The sequence below is a fragment of the Siniperca chuatsi genome, linkage group LG6 (genome assembly GCF_020085105.1).
Source record: "Siniperca chuatsi isolate FFG_IHB_CAS linkage group LG6, ASM2008510v1, whole genome shotgun sequence".
Taxonomy (NCBI): domain Eukaryota; kingdom Metazoa; phylum Chordata; class Actinopteri; order Centrarchiformes; family Sinipercidae; genus Siniperca; species Siniperca chuatsi.
The window spans coordinates 24,949,623-24,966,940 of record NC_058047.1 but is presented as its reverse complement, the minus strand read 5'-3'; the positions used below and the strand labels follow the sequence as shown (position 1 = coordinate 24,966,940).

Sequence of the window (17,318 nt, the reverse complement as noted above, 5' to 3'; positions counted from 1 at the left end):
TTGTTTTGTAGATGCATTTTTGATGAACGATTTTGGTCAGTGCTAACTTTGGTGACAAACTCATTGCGTTTCCTGTGACTGCTTCACAAGAAAAGCCACCCCAGGCTTCACCAGTTGAAGGCTTTTAATGTTAACTAGAAGTAGTGGGAAATGTTAGCTTAGCATTAGCAGTAACTTAATACAGCTCTGATACAGCTGTCGGAGAGTGAACAGTACAATGAGGCTGTTATCAATGACATAAGATTACATACATTAATGCTGGATTGCATGCTGCAGCGTTTCCTGTGAATCCCTCATGCGTAGGTAGGCGGACTCCGCCACTTACAATGAAAACTACTATATAGAGAGATAATTACAGAATGTAAATACATTGAATGGGTATTGCTGAAAATAAAATTAAAATGTGTCATTGAAACAACTTTGGGGCAAGAAACTGATCACATATGGATTTTCATTGATTGCGTGCATCAAAAAGATAACTGTCAGTGTGTAAGAAGGCTTCTCTGCAGACCAGTTCACTGGCAACCACAATTTCTATTATACAGGTTTATAATGCAATTCAATTTTACTACCGGTAATAATAACCGAAATCAGCTGAAGAGAGGAATCACTTGATGATGCTGTACGTGATCTGCATAGAGCAGACTCTGTTCATTTATTTTTAGAAATGTTATGCATCATTTGCATGACAGTTAACCTTTACAGTAAGCACTTTAACCCCCATTTTAACTCAATGTCCACTTACCAGATTTCCTCTGGAGCTTTCAGCCACATCTCAGGGCTTTCATCAGCGGCTGGAGTTTGTTCAGTTGTCATGAGAGTGAAGAAGCAGTATTTTTGAATACATACATGAATATAATTACCTACTTAGGATTAGTCCTTCATAATATATTTACATTTAATAAGTACTTAATTGATAATGATTAATACATCATATGAAGACATATTTTATGAATACGACTGCTAGCTTATATTGTCAGTCATTATCTGTTATAGTTGCTTCATATGAGGACTTATAGTTGTTGACAAATACATTAATAAACACTTAATGTCCTTGTATTTGCTTACAACTACAGTATAATGTACTGTAGTGTGTAATAACCTACTGTTATGTGTTTATATTCTGCATATAAATGCTAAATGGGAGTGTTACCATGATGTTAGTTATAGAGTTATTTTACATATAGATCTGTGACAATTTGTTTACTATTACACTCTTGTATTCTCATATTACATGCAGGACCTTCAAAGATGTCAGCCTTAACCCACATTTGTTTGAGTCATCTGGCAAAATTTTAGCCAGTGCCTACAGTGATTGGAGGCATGTGGTTGAAGTTTCATATAAAGTCGTGTTGTTTTCACACACAGGTGACTATGTGGTGATGACAGTGTACTTTGACCTGAGTAGAAGAATGGGCTACTTCACCATCCAGACTTACATCCCCTGCATTCTCACCGTGGTCCTCTCCTGGGTCTCCTTCTGGATCAAAAAAGACGCCACGCCAGCCAGAACGGCTTTAGGTACTGTGATCTCACTGCAGTTCAACAGGTCTGTCCATACCAGGACACACTGTAGGTTTATGTCTGGAACATTGCTTTTAATTGCTTTAAGCTTCAGCTGTAGAGATAATTGGAAATACTGATGCAGACATCATCTCAAGGTCCTACTTTCAAGGTTCACATTTCATGTTTTACTTTGAAAAAGCTCTGTTTTAGCTATACTGCGTGGATATGTGTTTCTCACTTAACTTGAGTCACTCCATCTGCTTTTTCTGTTTGGTTATGCTTTTTCACTCTTTTGTACGTGCTCTCTATTTGTTGTTGTGCAGTCCCATGGAAGGTAAAGGTGAAGGTAATTGATTTCGTCCAATTTCTTTTTCTTTGTCTTTGTTTACATTTTATCCATTATTCACACGTTCGAGGGAGTGAGGTTGTGTTTGCCTGGGCCTTCAGTTAAGAAATACTAGTTTAAGTAGACAGACATTACAGAAATATAAGGAAGGAAGTGTGTAAGTGTGCCTTTTTTTAACAATACAAATGCAAACTACTGAGCTAAGAAATTATATCCTTGGCTTCTGAATAATTTGTATGAATGTGTGCTTGTCACTCAGCTCTTAAAGGAACCATCTAACCCGTTGTGCCCAGTGTTACAAAAACATTACACCAGCCACTCCTCACAGTGTCACACTCGGCCCTGCAGCAGTCGTATCATCTGCTCAGAGCCACTGTGTCCCATACTGTACATTCACAGCTGATGAAAGGGACAAAGGTAGAAAATTAACGAGTACTATGAATCGGTCATCTTTGCTGTAAAGCATCTGGATCAATTGCATGCAAATCAGGAGAAGAAATGAAGATAATGAATGGATAGAAGTACAGGGGCAAGCCAAGCCAGTGTGGGAGTAAAGATAAAGCCCTTTAGGTGTAGAAAAAGACTGTGGTGAGTCCACCTAGGGCAGCAAACCTTGCAGCTCAGGTTTGAGCCTTAATGACCGATAGTTACAGTACTAACTTTGTAGCTCAGTAGCAAGTTACCACACACTTTACATACTTAATTTCTTAGGAAAGCGGTTACATACATTGGGCCCTTGAACCATTTATGTTTGACACATTATATACAGAACCTCAATTTCCTCCACATTAAGCTGTCAGTAAAGATAAACGCTTTTGAGAGTTTTCCTCTCTTCAAACCTGTTGTTGATTCTATTGTTTAGAGCAAAAAACTCTCAAATCTGTGCCACAGCATCAGCAGAAGGCAGGTAAGTGTAATCACTGTGGCAAGCAGAGGCTAAAGGAAAAGTGTGAGATGTCCGCCTGAAATAGATGGGGCCAGCTTGTTACCATGGGAACCTCAGTGAAACAGTCACAGATGTTTTTTTCTTATAGGCATCTCTATAATGCTCATGGAGGAGATGGGAGAGGAAAGAATGAACAGGAAAAGAGGTTTTTCTCATGTCTGTCAATCTGAGTGACATCAACATCAAAATGAAAATGTTAGCTTCTAACTTAGCAGCTAAGTGACAATGCTAAGAGAACGATAAGGTTAGTTTAACCATTAAAACAAATTACTAAAAGGTACTTTTACATGCATTGAATCCAGAAAATCTTAAAGCTGCACCAATCAATATTTTTATATTAAAAATAGATCAAATAAATATGTGTAATGTGAAAGGAATTGCCTGAAGTGATGAACCCACAGAGAATTATCATTCGACTTCCTCTCAGCTCTACAGAGCATTTTAGCTTCTTTCAGCTCATTGTTTTGGTTTTAAGGCTGTGACTTTACTGTTTTGGTTCAGTCTCACTGCTTTCATCAGTGTCTCATGTGCAGCTGAAGACTGTTCTGTTCTTCTGAAGACTGTTTTCTGCGAAAAAGCTCTAGAAACCCACTGTATGCTACCTGCTCAGCACCAAACAGCATACAAACAATGTTAGCAACTAGCTGGTAAACACAGTGGACCATTTAGCAGCTAAAGAGACCTAAAGATTTTTCCCTCAGGAGTTGGTGGAGAACCAAAAAAGAGCTTAAAAGAGAGTGAATATTTTACTTACATTTGTCAGGTGGCCAGAGACGCAACTTCCAATGAATGATAATGTTGCTCCGTGTTTGCACAAAAAAGCAACTGTTTGCTAACAGGTTCACGTATCAACAGCTGTTGATAATATGTCAGTGTTGTGTTGACAGCTTTTTGCACTGCTCCTAGGTGGCCAAGAAAAATGTAACACTAAGGTGTTATTGAAGATGAGAATAGTTTTCAAATATAAAGGTTCTTCAAGCACTCTTAGCAGAGCAAGGAGAAAATGTATATTGAATCTTAATATAATACTCATATGCTCAAATTGGTTACTGTGATCAGTCCTCCTGTTCATACCAGCCATAAAGTGATCCCTTCCTAGCCTGACTCCAAAGGAAAAGGTATAGTCAGGCTAGCTCCTTGATAATTCATTAATTCAAAGCTAACATGAGACTTCAGCAATCTGAGTTAGCTAAATCAAGAAGGTATTCTCCAAAGTTACAGTCTGTTTAGTACGAAATTCCCTCTTCCCTCACTGCGTCCCTCTCCATTGTAATGACTAGGCAGATTTTAAACTTTATGTACATTATGATGGGATGGTTAGGAACTCATATCTGTGTACCTGACCCTGTCATACAGTATGTGTCAAGTCCAAGTGTCTGTCTCTGTGGATTTAGAGTTTTCACTATCTTCGTTTGGACATTTGACACAATTCCCATTTTAAGAGCACAGCGTGGTGGGATTCTTTACATTCTGTTTTGGGCACATTTCAAAAGCTTAACAAATGCACAACATTACAAAATGCGTGCACAAAGGGGTTGTCCAAAAAACTTTTACTAACATAAAACCTTACAGGAACAGTACAGTATAATTGGTCTCTGCTCCTGAGCTTCAAATTCAGGGGTCAACAATGTTTTCATGTAGTCTGCTTTCTCTTCTCGGAAACCAGTCCAAGGCTATATAAAACTGAAGTGTTCATCTCATTCCTGAGTTTAAAGTGATCATGAAGGCTCTTGAGGCAAACAATGCAAGGATCTGTCAAAAGTTTGACTCAGTCAATTTAGATTTTGCACTTAAACAAAGACAGGATTTTATATTGTATGTTCTTTGTATCCTGCATTAGCTCATATTTCTTCATTAAAATGAACGTCAGGTAGAGGAAATAGAAAATATGACCTTAAATTAATTTCAATGTCACAATCAAACTGAAAGTAGACCCAGCACAAACCTTGGTGATTTCCATTATTACCTGTTAGCAGTGCCTAAGATGAGTTTGTCCTTTCTTTGTTCCTTCAGGTATAACCACAGTGCTGACTATGACTACTCTTAGTAGTGTGGCCAGGACGTCACTACCCAGAGTGTCTTATGTTACTGCCATGGACCTTTTCGTCACTGTGTGCTTCCTGTTTGTCTTTGCTGCTCTGATGGAGTATGCAACTTTAAATTACTATTCATACAGCGCTCGAAGACCCAGCTGCATGGAACCTAAAAGATCGGTAAGTTGGTCTTGAATCAGTTTTTTTATATACAGATATTAAATATTCTTGCAGCAATATTCCTTAAAATCACCTAATAGTGAACTCATGAGTGATAGAAATGATAGAAATGTAGATTGAGGTGATGCTCGTATGTACAGGAGTACTGTCACTTGTTACAAAAGTAGCTTTTCTCTGATAGTGCTTTGGTTTTGTTATCACAACATGGAAGTGAGAAAACCTTTCAGGGTAGAGATGATGTGATGCTGCCCTTTATAAGCTCTTCTGATAAGACTGTTACTATTTTAAGGGACACTGCATCAGACTGAATAAGCTTCCAAGACAGAAGGAACAACAACTGAAGGAAGGGAGTGCAGATTGTCACCTCATGTTCTCTGCAAAAAAAACAAAACTCTTATCAGTAGTGTGCATTAATGCACTGGAGAGTGACTATGGATATTAGTGTGAGCTTTTTCCTCCAAAATAGCACATTTTTATTGTTTTTAAAATGAAAATATGCCTATATCTCTGTCAAACTACATAATATATATTCGCAAGTGTTTCAGAGTTGGTGTCCCCATACCTTTGGAAGAAGTTTTGTAAATGTTTGTAAGAGTGAGAACATTTTTCCTGAACATAACATGAAACACATACATACACATGCCATTTGCAGGTTGAAAGAGTTGTTGGTGTGTGTAATCATTCCTCCTGTCCATACTGGCTTTGAAGTGATCCCTTCATAACACAACTGTAAGAAATGGAGAACAAAATCCACAGACTTTATAAGATAATATGAGGCTACAACAGTGTGAGTTAGAAAATCATTTCGTACATGAGCCTTTGGAACACCAAGTATCTAAACAAAATTAAATGTTATTTTTTAGTTAAATTTGTTTCCCCACCCCAGCTTGGTGAAGCTTTAGAGAAATCAATGTATTTCCCACCCATGTAAATCTAGGATGGTCTATCCAAGTGCTTATTCAATCACCTTAAAATTAAATAAAATGATTTAATAGGAATAATACGCACCACTACAATGAAGACTTGGGAGCATCATTCAAAGCTGAGCAGAAGTCAGTCAATGCCCTTAACTGGAGGATCTTTTTTTTTAATCAAATGTTAATATTGGAAAAAGTTCCATAATTTTAACTGCTGCTCTCCTCTGCTGTCGCCTGAAATGAAACACTATTTTTTCCTCACACATTTCCAAATGACTATGAGTGACTGGTGGTCCCTTTGGAGAGAAAAAAACAAGTGTAAGCCTGTTCCATAAACTCCAAAAGCACATCTTTAGCGCACATTTCATGAAACATCAACATTAAAGGTATGTAAGATTTAGTGGCATCTAGCGGTGAAATTGCATTTTGCAACCATTTAAATACCGCTCGCCTCACCCTCCCCTTCCAAGCGTGTCGGAGAAACTACAATGGCTGCGAAACTCGCGGAAAATGCGAACGGCCCTATGTAGAGACAGTGTTTGGTTTGTCTGTTCTGGGCTACTGTAGAAGTATGGTGGTGCAACATGGTGACCTCCGTGTAAGGGGACCCGCTCCCTATGTAGATAAAAATGGCTTATTCTTAGGTAATAAAAACAATTCTTATTTTCAGGTGATTATACACTAATAAAAACATTCATTCATTCATCTCCACATGATTGAGACTAGTAGACTTTACATCCCTCTACAAGACTGAAATATGTTCAAAAAAGAAATATAAATGAATTGTGTATTATACACTAACTTCATATTTGTAAATTGTACAATCCACCATCTACCCCTTTTTTGCTGCAGTTGCATTATGGTAAGGGTAGGATCCAGCTTTTTTGAACTTTTGACCCATACTAGGGTCAAAATTACAGTTACATTAGTCTTCTGTACATCGAAACAACGATGTGATGTGATGGTTCTGATGTGGATAATAAATACTGAGCAAAGCGACCACAAATTGTAAACAGTCTGTGAGTGTAATAGTGTAGTACTGTATTAAACAAGTTGATGAAACATGCTAGAATCACTTTTACATTTTTCAAAGCACGGTGCATTCTGCATTCTAGTTGTTAATGGGAAAACAGACCTATCCAAGTTCCACTAAAAATCCTTGTAGAACAACTAGTCTGTACCAGAACAAAAAAGCATGCTTCCTGTGACTCCGTGTGACTGTCTCTTCTTCTTCTCAGAACTATTCCGTCCTGGATGTGAGACCTCCACACACCGTCATCACTTTAAACAACTCCATGTACTGGCAGGACTTTGAGGATGCTTGTGTCTACGAGTGTCTGGACGGAAAAGACTGCCAGAGCTTCTTCTGCTGCTTCGAGGAGTGTAAAGGAGGTGCCTGGAGAAAAGGACGTCTCCACATAGATTTACTTGAACTGGACGCATACTCGCGCGTCTTTTTTCCCACCTCTTTCTTGCTGTTCAACGTCGTCTACTGGGTAGGCTATCTCTACCTTTAGCACACTGCAGGAGCCTGCGTGGTCACAACAGAAGGACAGCACAGTTTAACAGAAAGAAATTCAAGATTAATAAAAAGGTAACACCAAATAAACTCTTTCCTGTGGTACCTGAAGCAGTCACCTGGAGATAAAAAGAGAGGACAGTGTGTGTCGGCAGGCCTGTGCCAAGCAGAGATTTCTACTGATTCCCTTCATATGCTGTACACAGAGGGAGGACAGGATGGACTGTGTGCTAATGACGATATGAAGACAAAGAACAAAATGTGCTTTGCAATGCTACCCCAACCTTCACAATCAGGAGGATGACTTGTGTTGTAGGGAATGTACCAGTACGTTATTATCCAGCCATCAGTCAAATCCAGTTGATGAAAATCCAAGGACATTCAAACCATTCATAGTGCCTTCCTCTGGAGGGGTAGATACTATCTGCTACAATAATCAGGGAATAATGATTTATAAAAAAATTAATGAAATAGAAGAGCCTGGCTTTGACTGATTATGGCTGTTCTCATTCAGAGCTTTTACATTTATAAAACAGCCATTTGTTGTTAACAACCACATAAAAAATCATTAGGTTTTTATCTCTTCATACTGACTTTCAGCCATTGGGCATCACTCATTCCTCCTGCTCGCAACACTATTAGTACCCGTATAAAGTATAATAAATAACTTGGTTCCCAGGGAAGAGAACGATTTAAATTTCACCTTACAGCAGAAAGAACAATATGTGCTTTATTGGCAGATTTTTTTTACGTAAGAGGATGTGACGTCAATTATTTGAATTGTTCTTTTTTATTTTATTTATGTTTGTGTTCATGGCAGGCATCAGAGTATCCTGGATATGCACCCAGGGGCTCAAGAGAAACGAAAAGTATTATGGGAAAGTACCTTTGCTAACTGCTGTGGGTGCAAAAGACAATCCAGCATAGAGCACCAACCATGACATATTTTAAAGAATACCTTTCCTTTAAGGGAATAGTTTGGGGATATTTTGGGAACAGCATACACTCTCATGTCTGTACGCTAAATATGTAACTTAGCTACAGTCTGCAGCCAGTTAGCTTAGCTTGTGTAAAGGCTGGAAACAGGGGCTAACAGCTAGCCTTACTCTGTCCAAAGGTAACTAAATTTGCCTACCAGCACTTTGGCTTTTGTACGGATTCAATAAACGAGATGTGTTAATTGCTGAGATTCATTTTTACCTCAGGACAGAGCCAGGCTAGCTGTTTCCCTGTTTCCAGTCTTTATGCTAATCTAAGCACAATGGCTGCTGGCTTTAGCTTCAGATTCAGCGTACAGACATGAGACTGGTATCAATCTTCTAATTGTGGTTTTAGGGGTTGTAAAAATAACAAATCTTGAGTTAAATATAATTATAGATAGCAGACATAACAAAGCAGTTTATAATGTCTACCAACTGCATTGTCACAGATTGGGGCCCTCTGAGATGAAACACAGAGGGAACAAAGGCAGCCATGCATATAATTCAAATGAGTGTTATTTTTCTAGATGTAACACATATTCACACCATGTATTGGTGTTGCACAGCAGCCTCTTCTTGCCAGAGCTCTTAACACACACTAGATGAAGTGAACAGGCAGATGTGTTTCTTCTTTCAGCCGTTTTTTTTCCGAACACAGTTGGTGAGCGGGATGCCCAAATGAAATATAATGGGTGTCATTTGTACATTACTGTAGGCACAAATATGATAATCCCACTCATTAGGATCACTCATCTCTGTTTGGCCGTTGACTCTTGTTTGCATGCAATAGACAATTAAACATTACCCTGAAGAAGTTGTAATACGTTCAGAGATAGAATTATAGTTTTAATATGGACTGTAAGTATCATAATTAGATTTCCCTGTTTTTAGATTTGGCATTAGCAACCGTTGAATTGCCTTAGTGTAGCCCGCACAGAGCTGAGATGAACACCAGAAATACATATTTACCTCTGATAATAACCTCAGCAAGGTGGTGAAGACCTCACTTTAGTGAAGGCTACTTCTTTGCCTTGGGCAGTATACTTAAGTGGAACTTTTTATATCCCTTTTTTTGAGCTGTTTTGTTTTTATTATATTTGCTATGTATGTGCCAGCCAAATATTTCACATATGTGCCCAGTCATTTATGTTTTCAGGCAAGTTTGAAATGGTTACACTAATATGTTTGATGTTTTGAGTGTGGTGATGAAAATCTTAAGGAAAAAAATGAATTATGAATTTTTAAGTGGGGGGTATTTAGCGATGCCAGGGTTGATGCTGCGTTCACATTGTGGCAATATGCAGTAGATGTTAAACTGAACGGTCATTATTTCCAATAGTAGAGGAACACTCAACTCAGCCAGCCCTGGTGCAAAGTGTCGCCTACTGTGCCTGCAGACAAACAAGATGCTGACTGAAAATGGATGCAGCCACATATGTTAGTGCACCTGTTCATCTCCTCAACAAACACAAAGTACTGACAGCAGTTCTCCTGACTGTCTTTGATTGGTTCTTTTCTATGACAATGTAGTCATTTATACAATTAATCATAATAATAATAATAACAATAGCAAACTTTAACCTGCTACACGTGGTATTTTGTTGGCCACAATGTGAATGCAAAACTATTGTTTTATATCACATTTATGATCAGTGTTTGTTTTGCAGTGTTAATTGATTCATTACTCCCAGATGTTACAGTGTTCTGACTCCCTTCTGCTGACAGATGAAGGGTGATGCAATAAGGTAATCTGAGTGGTGCTATACTTTACAATAACTCTTGCCATTACCATTTTGGGATGAAAAGTGATTAAAGTTCAAAGAACATACACTTTTTTGGGGCATGTTTGCCATCATTAGATAACTGAATGAGAAAGGGGAGGCATGTGACAGAGATCCCAGGCTGGTTCACCTTCACCAGCTGAGCCACTGAGATGCACCCATTTGTAAGTTTGTATTCTGCCAATAGAAACGTACAACAGGGCCCTGACTGTTAAAATCATACTGACTGTCTCATTCTTGTCTCACTCTGTATTATCAGGCAATAGTGTCTAAAACACACAGCAGCAACAGACACAAGAACGTTCTTGCATCATTTAACTCAGTGGCTTTTCTTGAGTAATAAATGCATAAGGTCAAGAGTTATTGTGAACATGGCTCAGGATGGTCTTTGAAAGTTCATTGTTATCACATTTTCTGTAAGATCTTATTGACAGTACTTAAAAATCTTTTGTCATAAGGCTGTTAAGGGATTTACATAGGACAAAGATTCAGCTTGAACTGATACATTGTCTAATATGCTTTAATAAAAACTGTAGATTGGAGTTAGCATGCAGGATGACAGATTTGGACAAAATAAATTCCATTCGCTGTCCCCAACGCTTCCTGCGTGCCATTTGAAGTTTAAAAAGCTAATTTCCACCCTCCCCGTCATATTTGCTGTTGATTTTGCGTCATGTTTTTCCAGCTGGACAGTCCACATTTTTCAGTAATATCTTTCCAGACTCTGGGAAAGCAAAGGGGGTAAACACAGGGCGGGGGATTCAGGCTGGGATTTGATCCCAGGCCAGTATGGGCATGTGTGTGGCTCCAGACTGAACCAGTGAACCAGCTCTGGGCACTGTGTCATTTGTGCTGAGGATCAGCAGCATTATGCAGATGGGGCATCTGAGGGACAGACATTTAGACATGAAACTTATCTGTCTGTCACTAACGTACTATGTAAATCCCTTGCAAAGAAAGTTGCGTGTTTTTGTGATTCTGAAAATTTTGACAGAATTTTCAGTTTTAGTGCAGTTTTGGTGACTTGAAGTACAATAAACTCAGTACAAAACACTGCATTGATTCTAAGCCACATTCAGAAAGTATTATTGTGATGAATAAGCCAAAGACATTTCTGTTTCAGTTTTATTCTCTGATGGTTTAAATCATGTTTGAGGAAATTGTTGTGTTTTGGGTTTAAAAAAATAGTACGGCTTCATGTATACAGTGCAGTACTGTGAAGTGGCATTTGATTGGAAACTATGAGCGTAACAGAAATAATTAGCCTAGAAGTGCTCTAAGATGGTTGATGTCATTTGCCAATTCATCCACTGTTGTATTATTTGTGGCAAAAATGTCAGTAACAGCTACTGTACACGATGAAGGGGATTGTCTCTGACGCTGTACACAAAGTGTGTCTCTACCACAAGCTTTCATTCTGTAGCCAAACTTTTATCTGCAGTGTATTTCAACAGTGGTGAATCATATTTTTGTTGACATGTATTATCTCCTATCTAACTTAACTATATACACAATACTCAACTGTAGACTTTTTTCTGCTTTGTGTTTTCATATTTGTGGCTTCAGTGTGACATAGATATCTCATTACTCAATGGTACAGTAAAGTGCAAGTGTTGAGATTTGTACTCCTCAACAACGTGGTGTCCTGTGAGTGGGGTTGTTTTCATGATTTTGCTTCTTTGGTTCCAGCATCTACAATCCATTTCTGATACCCATGCTATTTTCATACCTATGGTTCTTTTTATATTTGAAATGTGCATTACTACCAAGGACCAGAAAATATGGAATAAAGTTTTTTCATAAATGTACATCAATGCAGTCAATTTTGCACTTAAAATGTCTTGTTTAAATGTATTTAAACTGAAGCTTTTTTAGAAGGATGGTATGGTTTTATTAGAAAATGTGCCTCCTGATAGACAGTCTTACCTCAGCTGCTCCTTGTACACCACTGGTGTTTTGCCAAAGTCAGAAGCACAATGGGACCTATTGGGGAACATGAACTGTCAATAACCTGCAACAAAAAGACAAAATGGCCGCCAGTCTGTCTTCAAATTCAATTGTACATGTCTGAAATCCAATAAGGCTTTTCCTAAAGGAGGAGAGAAGTAACACAATTGGGTGTCCCTTGAAAAACAGTTTGCTTACACCCAATAAATAAATGATGAAATTGTTTTTGCCCTTTCACCACATGGGCAAAATACACGTCTCTGCATTGAACATGGCCTGTGGCCTGTTTTTTACACACACAAACACTTGCAGTGTAGTGAGTGTTAAGATCACCATCTTGAACATAAAACATCACTAAAAGTGCTCTAAATTATTACGTATTAAAAAGGTCAGGTCACCAAAATCAAAATGAATAAATGAATTGAAATAGTGATTATTTCTTTGGTAGAAAATTGTCCACGGTGAAGTGTGTGGGTTATCCACGGTAGCGTAGAGGTTTCTGACACAATTTCACCTACCTGCAAGATGCATGGAGACAGGTAAGTAGTCTTACAGAGTCAAAACTCCTGCAAGATGAAAAAAAAAGTATTTAAATGTTCTTTGTGAAGTTTTGTGTGTTGTCGCTGGTGAAGGTCACAAGCTTCAACGTGTTGGTCTGACATTACAATAGTTCTTAATATTCAGAGTACTGGTCGACTTTTGATCCTTAAGATGTTGCTGATAAATTTTGTAATGTATTTTTTCAATGCTGTGAGCACCACAGATAGAATTCCATTCATCTCCATTGCATTGAGCTGGAAGCAGAAATTCTGCATAGCATGATGGAACTAGGGGTAAGTGAGAGGATATGGTTTGAGTGAAATTAAACTTTAAACCTGCATTAACTGTTTTTTGTTGCTGTTGTTTTGTTTTTTGTTTTTTGGGGGGCACTTGGGGGCAGCAGAAACAAGCAGAAACTATGGATAGTAACATTGGTCTGTCAGTCGGTCAGACGATAGAGATTATAGATAGACACTTTGGTCCAGAATGAAATATGACAGACAACACAACTATTGGTTTGTTCATGTTCACCACAGGATAAATGTAGTGATCTTCTTACTTTTCTTCTAGCGGCATCATCAGGTTAAAATTAAAAATGTTCCAGTACTTTGGGTTATGACCAAATACCTGCAAAACTAATGACATTCCCATCAGCTTCAGCTGTACTTTGCTTAGCGCTAATTTGCAAATTTAACATGCTAACAAGAGAAACTAAGATGGTGAACATGGTACATTTTACCTGCTATTATCAACATCAGCATTTGAAAATTGTCATTGTTAGCATGTTAGCATGATAATATTTAGCGGAAACTTTAAATGGTCGGGGTAACTGTCAATCAGTTTTTACTTTGGCTAATCAAAAACATGTTTCACCAATAAGGAGCCTGAACCAGTTGTCAATCATCTTCCTCATAGGAGAAGGAGGAGGTTCAACACAAAGAAGCAAAGTTGCTCTGTTTCTCAATGTTTAGATTTAGAAGTTTTCAGCTCTAGTCAAAGGACCAAAGTATCAACAGACAGCAACATTTTTAATCAACATTTTAAAGTGAAAGTAGACAACTTTGATAACAGAATATAGTAACTTTCACCACTGCTCATTTTAGAAATCACATGTCGCAAATTTTGTTGGAAAGCTAGACACTGGCTGCTAATGAGCTACCACAGGCTGTATGCAGTAAACTGCAAGCTAATGTTAGCTAACTTGCTAACCTCTATGGGAAATTACAGTAGTAAGCTAACAGGCTAGAAAAGCAGTGGAAATTGGAAGTGCCGTAGTTTCCTTGCCTTACGAAAGTCTGGACAAACCTTTAAATTAGGCCTTGTAGATCTATCTATATATGAGTTCAGTTTTAGCAACTGGATTGCTTATTTCTTGTCTTAAATTTGTCCACAAACAGATTTTGGGGGACTGCTATGGTAAAATAAGTGAAAGTTTATGTAGCCTACTTCATACAACGGAACCCTACTACGCATCCTCAAAGTCCATTGTCTCACAGAACTAGGGGGCTCAGGAGGGAGGACTGCAGTTGGACCCTTCTCCGTCCACCGGGCACAATCCTGGGAAAATGAAGGCTCACTAGCTAATGTTGGAAGCCAGAAACAAACATCTATGATCCATTGTCATTGATAATCTGATCAAAGAACATGTTTTCTTGAGGAGGCCTTTCTAAAATGACAAGTGGTGAAAGTTACTATATTATACCTATTTGTAAAAGGCACCCTCCGAGTTTGTGTTTCTGTGTCAGCTGGAACAGTAATACAATACGGGTGGGTTAAAAATAATAATGATTTTGTGTGTAGGTTATGTGTGTGTGGACATGTATTACTCATATTGTGGGGACATAAATCTGTTTACACAGTCACATTGTGGGGACTCACCTTCCTTTTCTACAGTAGCCCAGAACGGACAAACCAAGCAACGGACATTTCGTTTTCGCGAGTTTCACGGCCACCGTAGTTTCTCCTACAAGCTTGGAAGGGGAGGGTGAGGCGAGCAGTATTCAAATGGTTGCAAACTGCAATTTCACCACTAGATGGCACTAAATCCTACACACTGCTCCTTTAAGGTTAGGATAAGGTTAGGTTTAGGTTAAAGGGAAACTTTGCAGATTTTCAACCAGCTTTGTATCATTACCATGTGGATAATATGTGCAAATGAACAATGGTTAACTTCCCTCAATGTTGCCTGCACCCAAAGCTCCCCATTCATTTGCCGGCAAAAGTCCACCAGATGATGCATTTTGCATCATCCATTTCGGTCCCAAGGGCTGTTGTTCAAACTAGAGATTGTACTTCTACATTTTTTGTATGCTCGCCTCCACGGACAGTCGGATCCTCACTGCTCCAAAATTAAAACATCCTGTCCAAAATCAACTGGCTAGAACAACCACTGGCAGAAGACAATGTTCTTGTAGATATGGAAGAAAACGATTTTAATAGTGTAGTGCAAGAATCAGACATTCAGAGCTACTTATATGAGCCAGAATACAGTGAGGAGGAATTACAGCATATGGAGGAGGAAGAGGCCGCCATAGCCGAGAGTCAAGCACCGGCAGCCAATGAGGATAGCGGCGCAGAGCTGACCCAGTGGTCAGGTGCAGCTGCGGTAAATGTGCACCAATGGAAACAGAGGTGGATCCCGAAAAGAAAAAAACTGGAAAAAACAACCAAAGCCAGCAGGGCGAGACGGACGTCTGAGCATAGAGTAAGTGCAATAGCGACAGTGTTTTGTTACTAGCACGGCAACGTTACAGTGTGAAAACATACAATGCACTTTTTTATGAGGCTTAGCACATACACTGCCTCAGTTTGTTACCCGGTGGTGCAGAGTTTAGCCTAACGTTAGTAGCTCTGACCTGCTGTAGGAATTAGGGAAGTTTAGGAGTGGGAGTGGCCTTTGAAGGCAACAGGCCCACTGCATTCTGGTTGTTTTTGAGCAAATGGGAATACCACAGTCCTTTTTCTCTGTTTTCTCTGGTCTTTAAGGTTAGGTTTTGAGGTTGGATTTGGGGTTTATGGGGTTAACGCCTTTTGGGCACAGGCCTGCTGCCATCACCATCCGTGCGTACAAAGGGAAGTGACTCATGCCGCATCCACACTCCCGTATTGTTTTATTGTCTCTCAGGTTCAAGGTGGAGCTCTGCTGGAGTTAGGGTAAGTCTCCAGGAAATGAATGTAAGTCAATGTAATGTCCTCTGTCTGTGTGTCAGAGTTCATACACATTGGGATTTGTTTAACAAGTAATGATCATTCTACATTTTAAATGTGTGCAAGAATAAAGATAAAAAAAAAGAAAATGTGGTTGATTGACAATTACTCTTTATAAGAAATAAGAATGAAATAATGCTAAAATTCTGTGAGTATTTAGGTAAACTGAGAAAGAGGACAAGATGTTACATACATGGCTGAAATGCTTTTGACTGTCTAGCTAAAAAGAGCTAGGCAAAATATGGGAAATTACTATTTACAAGTGACAAGCAGATGAGAGTGGTTTATTGGGGCCAAAACATCTAGAACCAATGTATCTTTGTAATCTAAGCCTATGCAATCTTTTTTCAGCATGTTGGCATGCAAGGATTTGCTAATTAGCACAAAGTACAGCTGAGGCTGATGGGATTGTCATTAGTTTTGCAGGTATTTGATCAGAAACCAAAGTATTAGACAAATTGGAATTTTGACCTGATGGTGGCGCTAGATGAAGAGTCAGGGAATCACCAAAGTGATTACAGTTTATCCTGAGGGCTTTACAACAGTTGTTGGGACATTTCACTCAAAACTACAAATGTCATGGTGGCGCTAGAGGAACGTCAGAAGATCACCAAAGTAATTAGGATTCATCATCTGGAGACCATCAATGTGTGTACCAAATTACATGGCAATCCATCCAACAGTTGTCAAGATATTTCAGTAAAAGCCAAAAATGTCAATCTGCTGGTGGCACTAGAGGAAAAATCAGAGGATCACCAAAGTAATTAGGATTCATCCTCTGGCAACCATGAATGTTTGTACAAAATTTCATGACAATCCATGTAATAGTTGAGATATTTCAGTCTGGACCAAAGTGGTGAACTGACTGACCGTCAGACCGACATTGCCATCACTAAAAGCCATGTTGCTAGCATGGCTAAAAACTGACAAAAGAGATAAACACAAAATAAATTTTACATGTGTGAGGAAAAAAACTAAAAATGAATTGGTACATAAATACTGACGTTTATTGAATTTTGAAATTTATCCAGTTGTTATGATGGTAAATATATCATCAATATTTCACTAGGCATCAAATCATGATATTTTATTAGCATTTGTTCAATTAGCCTTTTGTTTTGATATTTGATCTACACTTATTTAATCCCTCAAACTTATATGCTTGCTGCTTGCTTGCTCTACATTGATTAAATAAAGTGCATAATCCTGCAAGTTAACCTCTATTAATAATCTTTTTCTACAGTAAAAGGTTTGATTTAAAGGTTACCTTTCCTCGCTTGATGTAAAACCAGCAGTTCTGTATCAAGTCCATAGATGAACAATCTATTTGGTTGTCCCAGCACTAGAAAGATAAAAAGCATTTTTAATACATTTCCTTAACAGTGACTATCACAGTAGCAACCCTCCAACACGATC

At 38.6% G+C, this 17,318-nt stretch overlaps 1 protein-coding gene and 1 long non-coding RNA gene across 3 annotated transcripts in view; one reads left to right on the top strand and one right to left on the bottom strand.

Annotated features, from left to right (window-relative positions):
- LOC122878014 (gamma-aminobutyric acid receptor subunit gamma-3) overlaps positions 1-12,016 on the top strand; it is a 68,593-nt gene extending 56,577 nt beyond the window's left edge. For both annotated transcript variants that reach the window (XM_044200302.1, XM_044200303.1), the window contains 3 exons: positions 1,369-1,521; positions 4,812-5,011; positions 7,167-12,016. In XM_044200302.1, coding sequence (XP_044056237.1) covers positions 1,369-1,521; positions 4,812-5,011; positions 7,167-7,445 — 632 coding nt within the window. In that variant the 3' untranslated portion in view covers positions 7,446-12,016. The remainder of the gene's footprint in view (positions 1-1,368; positions 1,522-4,811; positions 5,012-7,166) is intronic.
- Positions 7,430-13,129, bottom strand: LOC122878015. Its single transcript, XR_006378384.1, has 3 exons — positions 12,674-13,129; positions 12,135-12,191; positions 7,430-7,459 (listed from the first exon to the last, which is right to left on the bottom strand). It is a non-coding gene; the product is annotated as an uncharacterized LOC122878015 (long non-coding RNA).
- Between the last annotated feature and the right edge of the window lie 4,189 nt (positions 13,130-17,318).